At 52.7% G+C, this 14604-nt stretch overlaps 1 protein-coding gene and 1 long non-coding RNA gene across 3 annotated transcripts; one reads left to right on the top strand and one right to left on the bottom strand.

The window, feature by feature from the left end:
* Positions 1-687: 687 nt before the first annotated feature.
* LOC142601609 (uncharacterized) lies at positions 688-6235 on the bottom strand. The gene is made up of 3 exons (XR_012835113.1): positions 4578-6235; positions 1483-3412; positions 688-1449 (listed from the first exon to the last, which is right to left on the bottom strand). It is a non-coding gene; the product is annotated as an uncharacterized LOC142601609 (long non-coding RNA).
* A 195-nt stretch (positions 6236-6430) lies between these two features.
* AREG (amphiregulin) lies at positions 6431-14254 on the top strand. Of its 2 annotated transcripts, none has more exons than XM_075750809.1 (6): positions 6431-6589; positions 6763-6945; positions 9452-9635; positions 10088-10246; positions 11990-12092; positions 13021-14254. In XM_075750809.1, the coding sequence occupies exons 1-5, from the start codon at positions 6547-6549 to the stop codon at positions 12075-12077; spliced, it is 657 nt and encodes a 218-aa protein (XP_075606924.1). In that variant the 5' UTR covers positions 6431-6546; the 3' UTR covers positions 12078-12092; positions 13021-14254. The 2 variants fall into 2 exon arrangements, with proteins under 2 accessions (XP_075606924.1, XP_075606925.1); XM_075750810.1 differs by lacking the exon at positions 13021-14254 and adding an exon at positions 12631-13014.
* Positions 14255-14604: the final 350 nt, after the last annotated feature.

Raw genomic sequence — 14604 nt, 5'->3', positions numbered from 1 at the left:
TTCCTCTGTGCGTGTTTACCTGCCTCGCCAGCTGCTCAGCTGGGAACCAGGTTGAAAAAATCCTCATGCAAGGAAGGTTATAAAAGAAAAAGCTAAGACTTCAGCGGCACTTCCAGGAGAAAACTCCCAAACGATCCTCAGGTCCTTTATTTCTCCATTACTCTGGACACTATTGGAAATAACATGGGACGCAAGGAAAATGTCATGCTGTTTCTGTCACACGTTCCCAGTCCTCACGTGAGACTGCAGTCCCTCAAAACGGGCAGTACCGTATAATTTACCGACATGCCACGTGCTTCCAATGAGTTGCGATACGTATCTCCGAGGTGACTTCGTACCCGAGCTCCTGAGGTGAGGAAAGGGATGTGTTATTCACCCCGCTTAACCCACTCAGTCAAAGCGGCCCACCGCAACTTTCATTGCCGCCAAGGCGCTTTAGGTCAGCCGGACTTTGGTGGCTGAGATCCTCTTAGGGGAGCCTTAAAGGAAACCCCCGATTGTTGCCGCTCCCTCTGTACGAGACCATCTCAGGGAAGTTTGCCTTGCTTTTTTACTATAAAGGGTTGTTCCCCCGCTGATGAAGCTAGCCACTCTGTTTGCCCTGATGGTAGTACCCAGTGATCCTTAAAAAGAATTCAAAGCCACCCGTGCCTACAGAAAGTCACTTTATTACAGTAAGCAAAAAAAGTTGTTGTCCAGAGGTTGCCTGAAATAAAGAAAACAGAAAATTCATAGCTCACGTTACGGGCATTAGAGGTAACCGTGTTTTAGCTTTTAAAAATACCATATGGTGACGTTGTGTTTTGTGGAGGCCTTTTTTCAATAGGAAGATTTCTGCTGCAGCTCTTTTTCAGCTCAATCTCTAAGACACTAGAGGAAAAAACCCCCTGTATTTTCCCAAGTATAGACATCATTTTTCCAACAGCCACATAATTACACACGTTCTCAAAGCTGAGTGCATTCTGTGATTGCGCTGGGAGACCACCAAAACTTCATGAACAGCAGGCACGCAGTTTTTCCTACTTGGAGCGCAGCTCCACATTTAAACATTTTTTTCTCTTCTTTTTAGAACAAGTACTTTTGGAGCGCTTGCAGAATGATCCAGTAGCTACCGACTCCTTTGGAAGATGGTGAGCTGGGGGTTCTCTGCTCCAAGGACCGTGCTGGGCTGCAGTCCTGGAAATGTTACGGAGAAGAGAGATGATTTTGCCTACCTAACCACGATGCGGTACGCTGAATATATAAAACAACGTGCAGTGCCGGTGAACCGCCGTCGCGTTGAAGGTAAAGGGCCGCAGTAATGTTGCCGGGTAAATGCGTGTAACGGCACTGACTACAGAGGCTGAGCTCTGGCCTCGGTTTCTTTAGGGACCCCTGTCTGAAGCACCGACCCCGTTCTGCCCACCATCAGGAGGGTGGGTTTACACGGTGGCACAGTGGGGAGCCTGCCTCGGGGGGGGGGGGGGGGGGGGGGGACACGACACGGGGGGACGTGGGCAGGGCCTTGAGCGCACCCTCCTCGGAGGGAAGTTTCTGCGAATCGCCCGAGGCAGTGGAAGAAAGAGCAGCAATTGCCAGTGCTCTGGGCATGGCAGGATGTGGTATTAGAGAAGGAGATCGTTAGCTAAGGGACAGCTCCCCGTTCTAGTGTAAATCCAGCATTGCTTTGCCCAGTACATTGCTTCAGGCCGGTACAATTAGTGCTGGGGTCAGGATCTGCCCCTGAGCATTTGCAAATTGAGCCATTGCACACAAACGAGCGCTGGAGGATGTGTCTGGCCAAATGAGAGCGGGCTGCTCGGTGCGTGCTGTGTGGAAAAATAGAGCAGTTGAAGCCCAGGGCAGCGTGCTCACAGCAGGCGGCTTCCCAGAAAACCTCCTAGCACGTGGCAGGACTCCTGTCCCAGACAGGTTTGTACCGTGCTCCCCACCACCAGTGCAGAACTGAGCCCAGCCTGTCCTGCTCAGCTGTATCTAGTTCCAGCGAGCAGGCAACAGCGGGAGCCACGTCACAGCCCACGATACTCTGCAGGCCTCGTTCCCCACTGCCTGCCATTTGTGAAGGCCTGTGGAAAGCAAGTGTAAAGTCCCCCCGCTGCGATTTGGTAGCGTTAAAGGCCTTAGCACCACCGCATGTTTCATCAGATGAAGCAGGGATGCTCGGGGCTGCTGCAGTTTCTGTTGGCTCATAAGGTAGCCCTTAGATTTTCAGGGGGGACTGTTTTTCATTTGCGTTGATATAAATGAGAGAAGAATCCGCATCTTGTCATCGTGGGGGCCAGCAGATTCTGTCCTTTTTGTTTTTCTCTTTAGACATGCTCCGGAAGATTTTGCAGTCAAATGCGGGGTGACTGAAAGCACGTGCCACCGGGCAGGGCGTACAGCCGATGCAGTACAAGCGCATCAGTTATTCCCTTTCTGGACAGGTTTCGCTCATGCAGTCCCTGCTTCAGCCTAAGTCTCGGGGAAAGGAGCAGAGCACAAGGAGAATGTCACCACCTTCGAAAAAAATCATCTGCCGAGGACTTTCACAGCAGGGACGCACGGCCATCCGAACACCTGCGTATCTCAGAGGCGAGCAAAAGCTGTACCGATCTCCAGAAAGGCAGTATCCGGGCCTTTCCCCTTCCTTCCTCCCCAACGCCCCGGCTCCGCATCTACATCCTCTTTATTACAGCAATCTTGATTTACATCAGCAGATGTCACGCACGCCTCACTTCAAAGCTCCCTCCCTGCCTATGAAGGAGCTGCTGATAGCAGAAGATTCTGGCGTCTGCGGATCGCAAGTCAAGTGAAAGTCTGGTGAGCTGCCCAGACAGACACCGCTCCGGTTTGAGTCATTACCCTTTTCCACCTGTCCTCAACTGGATGGATGAGAAAGGATAACTCATGTTCGTTCAAACACCCAGGTCAGCTGCGTCCGCCCTTGTAAAATAAACATTTGATGTCAGTGAAGAAAATTAATGGGCAGGTATTTCAGATACTTCCCTTCCCTTCGCGCATTTCTCAGAGGTTTTATCAAAAGTAAAGAGAGTGAATAACGAGCTCGCAGTTGGCACTCGGACTCTTCTGGAAGACACGATGCCCAAGCGCGCTCCGCCAAGGCCAAGCAGCTGTCAGCATCGATGTCACTTTGCCTGCGCGAGTCCCTGTCTACGCTCCTGATTGCCACGGCACGCCTGGGGAAGGAAGGGCTGTGTGCTGGCCACCCCGTCTGGTGTGACAGCGGGGTGGCTTTTCACCCTGGTCCCCAGGGTCAGAGCAGAAGGAAACATAACCCAAATACTCTGCCAATCCAGGCGCTCCCAGCACAAACCAGAGCTGGCGATTTCACATCCTGGGCACATCCTTCTTTTTAGCCACCTCACGGTGTCAGGCCACGGCGAGTGAGGAGGACAGCAGGTCCCAGGAGCTGCCAAGCGAAAGGAGAGAGCGCATTAATGTCAAGTCAGCAAAATTTGCTGGGATTCACCGCCGAGCGGGAGATGCTGAACCGCTGCCTCAGGACACCAGGTCCTTGCCAGGGTGGCCTTGTGGCCCCGGGGCTGGAGGTAGCCAGGTGATGCACCGCTCCACAGCAGGAAACACAGCCACAGTGTTCATTGCTGGGACGTTTTCTGGAGATGAGCCTGGGAGGAGAGAGGCAGACCGACAGAGAGAAACCTCCTCTCCGACGTGGCCACAGTGCTGTATTCCACAGACGTGGCCGGAGACCAGAAGGGAAAAAAGTTGGCCCCAGTGCCACCTGCACCAGGTGCTGTCGGGTGCTCTCTGAGTCCAGGCTGCGCTGAAGGCTTTCAGGGCTAGCAAAAAGACGGTCGAGGCACGGGAATGACCAGCCCGGCTCCCGAGGCGTTCATTCCCGCCGGCAGGAATGGGGCAGCGTACCGCTGGCCGATCTCCCACTGCACTGCTGGCCCGTGGAAAACCAGGTCTGGCTCAGGGCAGACGCCAAGGAGAGACTGTGGCTGCGCCCGTGTGTGCAGCTCCTTGCACAGGCTCCCTGCTAATCTCTCCGTTGCACCCCGTCGGGCTCTCCGGCCTTTGGGGAATCTCCCTGTCCTCTCGCACCGGCATGATGGACCAGCCAGAGCGGGCAAGGGCACTTTGAGCAGCAGCCCCAGCCTGGGCATCCCGGCGAAAAACCCCGGGTGCTGCCGGGAGCGGTGGCTCAGTAGGTGGCACTCTGCACCCACGGGGAGCCAGCACCTTCCCAAAGGTGAGCCCTGCCCTCGCCGGCCCAGCAACCTGCCCCGCCGGCCCAGCCGCAGCGGGGCAGCCCACGGGGTGAGCCTCGCAGCCCCCTCAAGGCTTCTCCTCCTTTCACCACTGCTGGGGACGTCCTCGGGGAGCTCAGCCTGGGGGCAGGGTCCGAGCATCCTTCCAGCCCTGGGAGAAGGCCACGGCCGAGCTTAGCCTCCTCCCTGACAGCACGCAGCAGGGCCGGGGCTTGCGGCGGGATCCCACCCTGGATGGCCTGAAACGCGTGGGCTCTGGAGGGTCTCCTCCCCGAGAAGCAGCCAAGTGGGGCTTGGCCAGCACGCCGCCGTTTGGGAAGAGCTCCCCGGATGTCCCACCTGAACGTCTCCGTGTACAACCGGTGGCCACCACCCCTCGCTGCATTTTCTGCGCGCTGAGGAGCGGTGCTGGTTGACGCCAGGCTGCCCCTTCCTCTTCAAGGAAGCAGGAGCGGCAGGAGGAAGTCAGAGAAATGCCTGACAAATTCGAATCATGCCGAGCCAAATTCCCCGCCACGGCCAGTCAGTGAGACGGAGCCATCGGCTGGAGATTGGAGGAGAGAGGGAACGCGGTGAGTCAGGCGCTGGATATGCCGTGTTTGGTCTCTAAACAGCTCAGGTAACACGGGCAATTGCACTCGGGTCATTCAACCTTTCCCCCGCTAAGCCTCTTGCAGTTGCTTAGCAGTGTGACAAGCGTAGGGCGCGGGGCTGAAAGTTTCAGCGCTCACTATATTCCTCGGACTGAACTTAAAAAACTTAATTGCCAATGTTTCCAGGGAATCTCTGATAAAAAAAAAAAGGAGAAATGCTTCATTTTAACAGCTGCAAAAAAAGCCAATTTGTGAGGGAAGCGGCAGTGCCTTGCTGAGGAAGTCGGCCTGGAGCACGGCAGGCTGGGGGGGAAGGAAATCTCCCCGTTTACAAACCTCCCTTGGGCCACTCTCACGCAACCAGCCCCACGTTTTGACGCGAGAGACCCCAAGCTCCAAAGTCTCTGCCTTTGGAGAACCTCCCCTCACACACGCGCGGTCTCTGCCAGCGCCGGGCCCTGGGAGTTACGGATGTCTGGCGGGAAGGGAACTGCGGTCCGAGGGCAAAGGAGGGGCCCTGTGGAGCCGCGGCTGCCCCCAAACGATGCCTCGGCTGTAGCCCAGAGCTGCGCAGCGACTGGCAGCCGGTGCTGCACCGGGACCGAGCACGCTCTGTCCCGGGGCTGCGGCAGCCGAGCGGGATTTGTCTTTTCTCTGCTGTAGACGCTATGAGAAAAGGCATGGGAAACGAGGGGAAACGCAAGGATAAAAAAAACCACCCAACAGTAAAGCCGTCGGCTAGTGAAAATCAGTTTTGATTGCCCTAAGCAGAAAGGGCTGACAGAGCTGTGCCGGGGCTGTCTGTTGCAGGTCAACATCCGAGCGACCGATTCGGCGACTTCTTTTTCAGGGCTCTTGGGCATCGCTCTTGGGATTGGCGTGGCTCGGCGGAGACGGCACCGGGAGCCGCCTATCCTCCTTCGGCGTGCGTGGCAGAGGGGAGAAGTTCTAATGACTGAGCGGCTTGGATCCCAGCCACCTCGAGCAAAGGCTCCGTCAGCCTCCTGAGCTGTGAGTAGCCTTGCAGCCCCGCCGTCGGAAGAGACGGTTGCCCTGATCCTCCTTTCCCAACGCCCCACAGCATCGCTTCGAGGGGCCCTGCCCCGGCAGGCGTGGCAAAGGTGCGATGTCCCGGCCGCCCTCCCGCCGTGCCATGCTGTGCCGTTGTGGGGAGCGGAGCAGAGGGCACCCGCCCCTTCATCCTCGTCCCCCCGCGGGGCTTCTCTGGGTTCCCACCCTGCCCCAGTCTGTCCGCCCCAACAGCAGGGCTGCTTCCCGCTTTCCCGCCCCACGGCTCAGCCGGCGGTGCTGGCCGCGGCACGGCGCCCTGCGCTGCGCGCTGCCGTGGCGACCGGTGGCCAAAGCGCCCCCAAGGAGCCCGTTTCCCTGCCCGGGGGCGCCTCCCCCCCTTTCCGCCCGAGCGCGGCCAGGGGCCGTCCCCGCGTTTGCTCGGCGGGGCGGGCGGGGAGCTGCGGGGCCGCAGCGGGGAGCTCAGGTGCGCCTGCGCCGCTGGGCCCGCCCTCACCTGCCGCCCCGCCCCGCTGACGCCGCTCCACGTCCGGGCGCGCGAGCGGCGGCCGCCTATAAAGCGGGCGGCGGCGGCGGGTGGCTCCTCATGGAACGCTGCGCTCCGCCGCCGCCCGCCGCGACATCCTTTCACCTCCCCCCCGCCCCGTCCGTCTGTCGCCGCCCGCCCGCCCGCCCCGGGACTGCCGATGCGCGCTGTGGCGTTCGTCGCCGCGCTGGCCCTGCTGGCAGGTGCGTGCTGGGAGGGCGGCGCGGTGAGGGGACCCCGCGGCGGGGCGGTGGGGGCCGCTGGTGGGGAGGGGCGCGGCGCTGAGGGGAGGGGAGGGGAGCTCGCGCGGCGTCGCGCGGCGTCGCGCGGCAGCGGTTGTTTTGCCCCCTGCCCACGGCGCCATTTCTCCTCACAGCCTGCCGGCCGGCCGCCGCCTCTTCGCCCAACGGCACGGAGCCGGAGCGGCACGGGGGCCCGGGCCAGCGGGAGCCTGAGGCCCGCGAGGGGGAGGCCGCGTCGGCTCCCGACTACGAGGAGGATGAGGAGTACGAGGAGGCGCTGCCCGTTCACCAGTACATCGTGGACGACTTGATCCGAGGTGAGTCGGCAGCCCTGCTGGCGGTGGGGGACGGGGCCAGGTGTGAGATGGGCTCATCAGAGCCGGGCCGGAGAACTCTCTGGATGTGAGCACCGACTTCTTTCTGACTTAGCTCTCTTGTAAGGCTGCTGTGTTGAGCTCGTAGAGCAAAAGCAGGCTTCTACTTGAAACTGTTGCATTAAAAGTAGGCTGTCAGGGATGAAAACTTACCGTGAGCGTGGCTAGCTGAGAGGAAGCTGCAGGTTACCTGATTGCCATCTGTACTGCTCTCCTCTGATAAACCTGACAGGAGGGCTCTGATGGGCCAGCTACCACGGACTTGCTGTGGAAACCTCATCGTGGTCCGTGGGTGCTGTCTGGCCCAAAAGGTGTGCTTTGCATCAGGCTGACTGATTTTCCGGGTGTTTTCTCATATTGGCTTATTTGGTTTGGAGTTGACTAAAATTTTGTGGGAAAGCCAACACTTAAACCCCTTAAGAGGCTGCAGGAAAGTTTGTTAAGCATCTTTCAGGCAGTACTTCACTCTCAATAGTTATTTTGTGAATTTGTTGTAGTTTGCCCACTTCTAAGCTGTGAGGAGATCTGAATAGCCCACCTGACTATGGGCAGGGGAGGGTTTTGTTGGTCCTAGCCTAAGTGCAGTTGTCATACAAGGCAGGTACTTAAAAGTGATTTGAACTTGAGTAGATGTTAGTAGCTGGTGCTGTTGCCCTCAGGGTGGATCTGGCTGATACTTTTGCCACAGAAACACTCTGAAACTTGAATGAGACTGAAGGACTAAACTGAGGTGAGGGGATGGTGCTCCACATAGTCAGTCTGGGGAATTTGTGGACCCTTGCTGAGTTTTTTCATGAGCTGGAGATCTCCAGGGGAAACAGGAATGTCAGAGTTATTGAGCAGCTTGGCCTGTGAAACTACTGGCTTGGTGACTTCAGTGTTGTATAACTGCACAGAAACCAGAATAGTTACCAAGACAGGGACACGGAGATCAAACCGACAAGCTGCTGAGCCTTGAAGAGGGAAGGATGGAAACAACCTCAATTATGGAAGTGTGAACCTAAATATCAAGTTGAACTGGACAGAACAGGGGCCTCAGCTGTCAGCAGTAAGCTCACACTTCTAGGGACAGGAAACCTTGCTGGAGGAACAGTGTTCCTCGTTTACATACTAATATAGCTTATACCATTTGAATCAGAGTTCTGGTTGCTGAAGGCGCTTTTGCTTTTAAGTAACTTCAAGCCAGGCTTGTTGCTCTAGAAGTTAAAACGATCGGCTGTCTAGACAAGAGTGAACTACACCTTGTTCTTTGTGCAGGCTCTCTTGTCACTAGAAATACAGGGTTATGAAGTAGTTGGATCAAGTTGTGTCCTATTGTGGTGATAGACTATATGCATAGTGCTCTGGGTAAAATATTAATACTCCGAAGATTACTTTCATTACGTCTGCACAGCACAATAGAGAAATTGAAGAGTATTGTTAATAGCTCTACTGTTCTTAAGAACTATTCAAGCTCACCTGCTTAACTGTTACTCCTGAATAGCACAGGGTTGCACTGAGAAGACTTGCTTTATGCTTAGCAGGAAAGGGACGCTTTCTGCAGAGAACCAGCTTGTTACTGACTTGCTCTAAAATGTTGCTACTGAGCTATGACCGCTGCATGAAGCAGCTGCAGAGCTTATGTCCCTTAGTGGCTGGCTTTAGCTTGTTCTCCCCAGAGAAAGGAAGACGATTGCCCTTAGTAGCCCCAAAGGCTACTAAGTCACCAGCATTTTTAACCACACTCTTCTAGAGGTTTGTCTTAATTGAGATAATGAGGGGCAACAGTAAGCGGGAGAACAAATAACCTGCCTCTTGCAGACTATCCTGCTTTCTCTCCTTCGGTGCGCTTGGCTTCTCCCTCAAAGTAGGAAAACTGGAAATGGGCTATCTTATGCTGAAGACAGCACTGCAGGTTATTGGGAGTAAGTGTTGTAACTGGGACAATGAGCCGTCTTGCCTCTGCAAGCGCCCGGGACTATCTAGTGAGTTACAAAGCCTTTCATCACTGATGCAAATGGAGAGGGTAGAGCGACGGAGGCTGTTAGCCTTCTGTTGGAGTCGATGCAAAACCGGTGGATGGCTTGGCTCAGTGAGAACTCAGTGTTCTTCACAGGCCTTGGGTTGAACCTGTACAGCTTCACGCAAGTACCTCATGCTGCGAAATGCTGCAGCCCTTCAACTCTGTTCTTCATCTCTGGGGGCTCTCTCGGCTCATCTGCTTGTACTGCTTTGTCCTGCATGGCACAGGACTTAATGCTGGCACGGTTGTGCTTAAAGAGCTTCTAAGCTTGCTGCCTTTATGCTGGGTGTGAAAAGTCCAGCGGTGTGCTCGCTTCCATCCTGTGCTTCCTGGTCACAGGTTCTCCTGCAGCGACCATCCCCCTACCCCTTGCCGAGTCCTGTAATGGAATTTTCAGAGTCTAGCTTTTTAGCATTGCTAGACTGAGTCATCTTGTCCTTTTTTCAGTTGAACCTGTGGTTAAACCCAAGCCAACAAAGAGGGGGGGTGAGAAGAATGCCGGCAAATCAAGAAGGAAGAAAAACAAAGGGAAAAACAAAAAGAAAGGGACTCCATGCGAAATGGAATACAAAAACTTTTGCATCCATGGTGAATGCGTATACCTAGAACATCTCCAGATGGTGACCTGCAAGTAAGTCACTTGTACCTTGCGAGTTAGGTGTGATTGGCGCGAGCCAGTGGCATATGAGGCCACTCAGAGGAAAAATCGGTGTCGACTGGGCGTAGATCCATCTCCTGCCGTATTTTGACTGAGAGTCTTTCTGCCATGTAAATTAAGTGATGATGGAATCTGAGATGCATAACAAGCCACTGAACTCATCAGTTGGTCATAAACTCAAACCAAAAGAATGAAAAGGCGTGTCTTCCTGGAACATCACGCCCAAACTAATCTCGACTTGTTGAAATGCTGACAAACGTTGTGCTAGAGCCGTGACTGCATTTCATGAACACGCTCTAAAGGGAGCATCGTGAGATTCATGGGAAACTCTGAAGATGTCTAAGTTGGGTTTGAATGTGTGTGGGTGTCCTTGGCTCCAGACAGCACGGGAGCTGATAAGAACTTGTGTTAATGTTTACTTGCAGGTGTCATCAGGATTTTTTTGGTGAGCGCTGTGGTGAACAGTTCATGAAAACTCAAAGGAAGAATGATGTGGCAGACTACTCGAAGACTGTGTTGGTAGTGGTAGCTGTCCTGCTCTCGAGCGTCAGCTTCATTACTGTACTTATCATTGTGATAGTGCAGTAAGTATTACATTCTTTGGTGTCTGTCTAGCTTGAGGGTGAGCGGGACTTGTGTCTGTTAGCCCCAAAACATGCATGGCTCACCTGAATTACCTGTGTGGAAGACATTCAAAAGGGCCGTGCTCTTAGCCCAACTTGGATACGTCTTGAGGCTAGAAGCAAAGTCTGAGAAGTTCCTAAGTGACTGCGTGTTCGCTTGCCCCCTCTCCGTATTGGCTGTGAGCAGCCTGTGCCCCGTAGGTTTTAGAACAAGAGCCTTTCTGCTCTTGGGATGACCAGGATAGTTACAGTGCTGCAGAGCACCAGCAGGACGTGGAGGAGGAGCATTAATGCTGACACAGCAGCGCCTTCCCTAATCCTCGTGGAGAAGCCTGCAAGCAGTAATGTGAGAGCCTCATGTGTGGCTACTAGCCAAAGACTGGGTACACAGCTGGAGGGAAGGAAATGGTGCTCCAACTGTCCATTTATTCATGGAGGTTGCTGGGCTTAAACACTTATGCTGAGGGGCAGTCAAATGGGGGAACAAGCACTGTCAGTCCCAAATACTGTACAGCTTGCTGTGAAGATGGAGGGAACAACCATTCCAGCCTGACCAACTGTTGACGGGTCAGCCTGGTGGGTAATCAGAATCTGGGGGTCCTGTTGTGAATAAACTAAGAGCTGTTTCAGATAGATATTTCAGGCCTTATATCACACTCATCTTTGTACCTGCTTACAAGCAGTACGCAGCAGCTTATGCATGCCTGCGCCTTTGCGTCTTGCCAGTGCGTTCGCCAGGAGTTAGGGCTGAGGTTGGATGGTCGGGACGGGGAGCTTGCCTCCAGTGTTTCCTGAGTTTTGGAACAATCTTCCAATTCCGACACTGCAGCTCCACCACAGTAGGGCTTGGGATGTTGTAGGTGAAGCTCAAAAGTTAAGTCTAATTTTAGTTCTTGATGGAGTACATCGACTGAATTAGGTACGTGCTGTACCCTTTCCTGCAGTTCAGGAAACAAGGTGTGCGTTTGTCATTGCACTGTTGCTTCATATTTAGATATGACCTTGAAGAATGCTGGGATGAACACTTGTTGTCCGAACACTGCCTCATTCCTCACTGCTAGGAGAGAGAACCAGTTCTGTTGTACTGGAAGAGCAAAGGATCATTGGTAGTTTCTGGAGCGAGGATTGCATGTTTCATGCTCTGAACCTTCACTGGTTTGAAGCATGAGGTGCCTGAATCTGTACCTTCATCCAGAGAAGCTGCATGGTCTGTTTGTAACAGTTGCTAGAAAAGACTGGAGAAAATCAATAAGCAGCTGATGTGTTCAGTGGACACATTGAGAGGAGAGGGACTTGAAATGCTTTAAGTCCACAGGGCTCTGCTGTGGGGAGAAGGCAGTTGAGTCTCAGCTGCTGTTCACTACAGCCACCAGGAAATCTGTCCCCATAGAAAGGCTGCTGGTGCTTTGCTGAGTCCAGCAATAAACCCTCTTGATCTTGCTATCTGTTGGGGCTTAAGCCAGGAAGCCCTGGCCCTGTGAGGCAAAACTGCCAGTGCCTAACTCGGGGCTTCTTAATAGTATTTTCAGATTCTGCTTGATGCCAAATGCTTAAAAACTGTCTTGCTTGAAGCTTGCTGGTGCTGAGGAGTTGCTTGAGGATTCAACGGACACGGGTCCAAATGTTGTGGAGGATGCGGGGGCTGGTAACAACAGGATGTACGTCGGGATTCAAAATTACTTCTAACATGCCGTAATTCTGCAGGGTCAGGAAAAAGTGTCCTCAGTATGAAGAGAAAGAAGAAAGGAAAAAACTTCGACAAGAAAACAGAAATGGCCATGTTGGTGTATAAGTAAGGAGGAAGCAGGTATGAAAGCTGACTTGAAACGCCTTCCAGGCTGGAGTTACCATATGAAAATTGCATGCATGTTTTGCATAGCTAGTGTTTGCTTCTAATGCTTGAACCGCCTTGAAACGCATAGGTTACGTGTGAAGGACTGGCTCGGTTTTCTGGTTTCCCGAAACCTCGAGTTGTGTGAGTTCAGCAGTGCTGTTAGCTTTTGGGCTGCTGTCTTAAAGCAAAAGTGAGAATGGGAAGCTGTACTGTCATGGGTGGACTTAGGAAGGAAAAACCAAACCCTAATATCTGGGCAGAGGCAGGCTTAGTGCAAGAACCTACGGTAGACTTCCGTCATGGAAGATGGTGCAGCAGCCAAGTGGATCATCACCCCACGTAACATAAGTACTGAGCATTTTCATGTCTTGTCTGCAAGGCACGGTGAGTTTCTGGTGCTTAGAGAGCTGTAGAGCAAGAAGAACCTGCCAATTCTGTGAGCACCATAGGTAGCCTCTTGGTCAAGTTTAATACTGTCATAGCAACTGAGTGCTAAAGCTCCTTGGCCTAGGTGGATCACGCCTGGGAGAAATCTAGTGGATGTTAACGAGCAAGCAAGTTGGTATCTTCTGAGCAAAAGTGTACCTAGGAGCAGACTTGAGGACCCTTATTGAACAGGAGCTATACTACAAGCTGAAGGAGGAAACTATAAAGGATAGTCTTGAAGTTCTGGCAGCACTCGGAAGTTTTGCTTTGCTACATGTCAGCTACAGACCTTGTCCCAGCTTTGTCCAGTGACAATTGGAATGTTTTTGCTCAAAGCTGAGGAGTACCTAGCAGAGTGTCCTGAGGTGTGTGCACTTCCTTAACCTACCTGCCTCAGATGGAGGTTTGGCGCAGTTCTAGCGCAGAATGCTTGTGTCTCTGGTGGTGATTAACGTGCCTGGTCTGCCCCTTACAGAACAGTTCTGATGTGGCCACTGCTGAGCTGCAGAGTACCTCTGGCTGCCTGACACATCCACCTGGACACTGTGGGCTGGAGCTGTTGCCGCTAAGCCCTGATTCATCAAGACAGAGGCTGCTGCAAGGAGATGTCAACATGCCGCTTGCTGGGGAGGACAGCTGCCGCTGCATCTTGGCAGAAGGATGTGGAAGGAGCTGCCGCTGTGGGGTGGAAGATCTGCTAGAGGCTACTGCTACTGAGCCCTCTCGATCAGTGCTGGAGCTCCAGCCTCTGCTGTTGTGTGGATGGACTTTCTTCTGTTAGCAAGTCTTTTCTGGCAGCTCTAACCCTAAGGGAGGGAGCTTGTTGTGGCTTTCAGGAATGGATGGAGGGGAAAAAACTCCATTCCCTCTCCCAAAGTTAAAAAGGGAAGAGTTCTGGATGGCTTCTCTCCCTTGACCTCGGTGGATAAATAACCTAATTCTGCTGTCACTGTGCTCCCTGTTGTTACCAGCTTCCAACAACTTCATCTCTAGTTTTGACTTGCAGGGTGTTGGTGACAGAACTTTGTCAGCCACACCTGGGTTCTGTTACTGTATGTGTGGAAAGTAATCCCTCTGAATTCGGTAGGACTTGTTGTGTGAGTAGAGCTATCGGTTTGCGTGTGTGTTAGCCTGACTTGAAATTAGTATCTTTGGGATGCTGAGACAGTAAATGCAAGAGCTGAAGCTCTGTATGTGAAGGAAATGATCCTTGCTCAAAGAAGCTGATAAGCCTGGACCCATCCGTTAAAAACACAAAGCTACTTTGTTACCCGGATAGCCCATGCTGCTTTAAGCAGCATTTAAAGTACAAAAGGCTTCACATCAGATCCAGTCAGTTGAACTTGACCAAGATCCTGTTCCTTTGAAGAATGAAATTCACACATTGACACTCTGCAAGCAGTGGTCTCTTGTGCTCTACCTTCTGGTGCAAAGAACTCTACTTACCTCAAGCTTTTCTGACCCCAGTGTCCTTGGTTTCTTGAAGTGTCCATGCAGTCTTGAGCACAGAGTATTACTGGAGTTGAGCCTCTTACTGAAAGAGTGAACGTGTTCTGTGTAAACAGAGCAGAATTCTTCTGGTAGCAGAGAAACACCATTCATTGTCAAGTCATATCTGTAAATGTGTAAATATTTATTTCTGTATTTAATATTTAATGTTTCCATAACAAACTTATTTATTTTATAATTAAACTTTTTACATAACCTAATCATGGTAAGATTTTTTTCTTGCTCTTGGGAGTACATGTAAACGCTTGAAATTAGAGCTTGGTTTCTCCTCAAAGCAGGAATTTCAAGGCTGAAGAGTGCAAAGTAGGGCTGTGAAGAACAGCAGCTGTGTGTGAAGTATGTGCTCGGTGCTCTCACAAGAGTGCAAGTTGTTTGTAAACAAAATGTGCAAATGGGAGTACCGGTATCAGTAGGAAGTCCACTTAATTCCAGTACAAAGGAATCTTTTAGTTACTGGCTGAGGGAGGGGCTGAGTGAGGCACCTTGTGGGAAACAAAATTTCCAACTGAACTTAGAGCAAATGAGTAGTCCTTTGCACTGGATTGAAGAG

This window comes from Balearica regulorum, chromosome 4 (genome assembly GCF_011004875.1).
Source record: "Balearica regulorum gibbericeps isolate bBalReg1 chromosome 4, bBalReg1.pri, whole genome shotgun sequence".
Taxonomy (NCBI): domain Eukaryota; kingdom Metazoa; phylum Chordata; class Aves; order Gruiformes; family Gruidae; genus Balearica; species Balearica regulorum.
This window is presented reverse-complemented; position numbering and strand designations above follow the sequence as displayed.

Bases quoted from the DNA above. Each gene is read 5' to 3' on its own strand.
- AREG (XM_075750809.1), top strand. From the start codon at position 6,547: ATGCGCGCTGTGGCGTTCGTCGCCGCGCTGGCCCTGCTGGCAG. The intron at 6,946-9,451 runs GTGAGTCGGCAG...TCCTTTTTTCAG, and splicing joins CGTGGACGACTTGATCCGAG to TTGAACCTGTGGTTAAACCC. The intron at 10,247-11,989 runs GTAAGTATTACA...GTAATTCTGCAG, and splicing joins CTTATCATTGTGATAGTGCA to GGTCAGGAAAAAGTGTCCTC.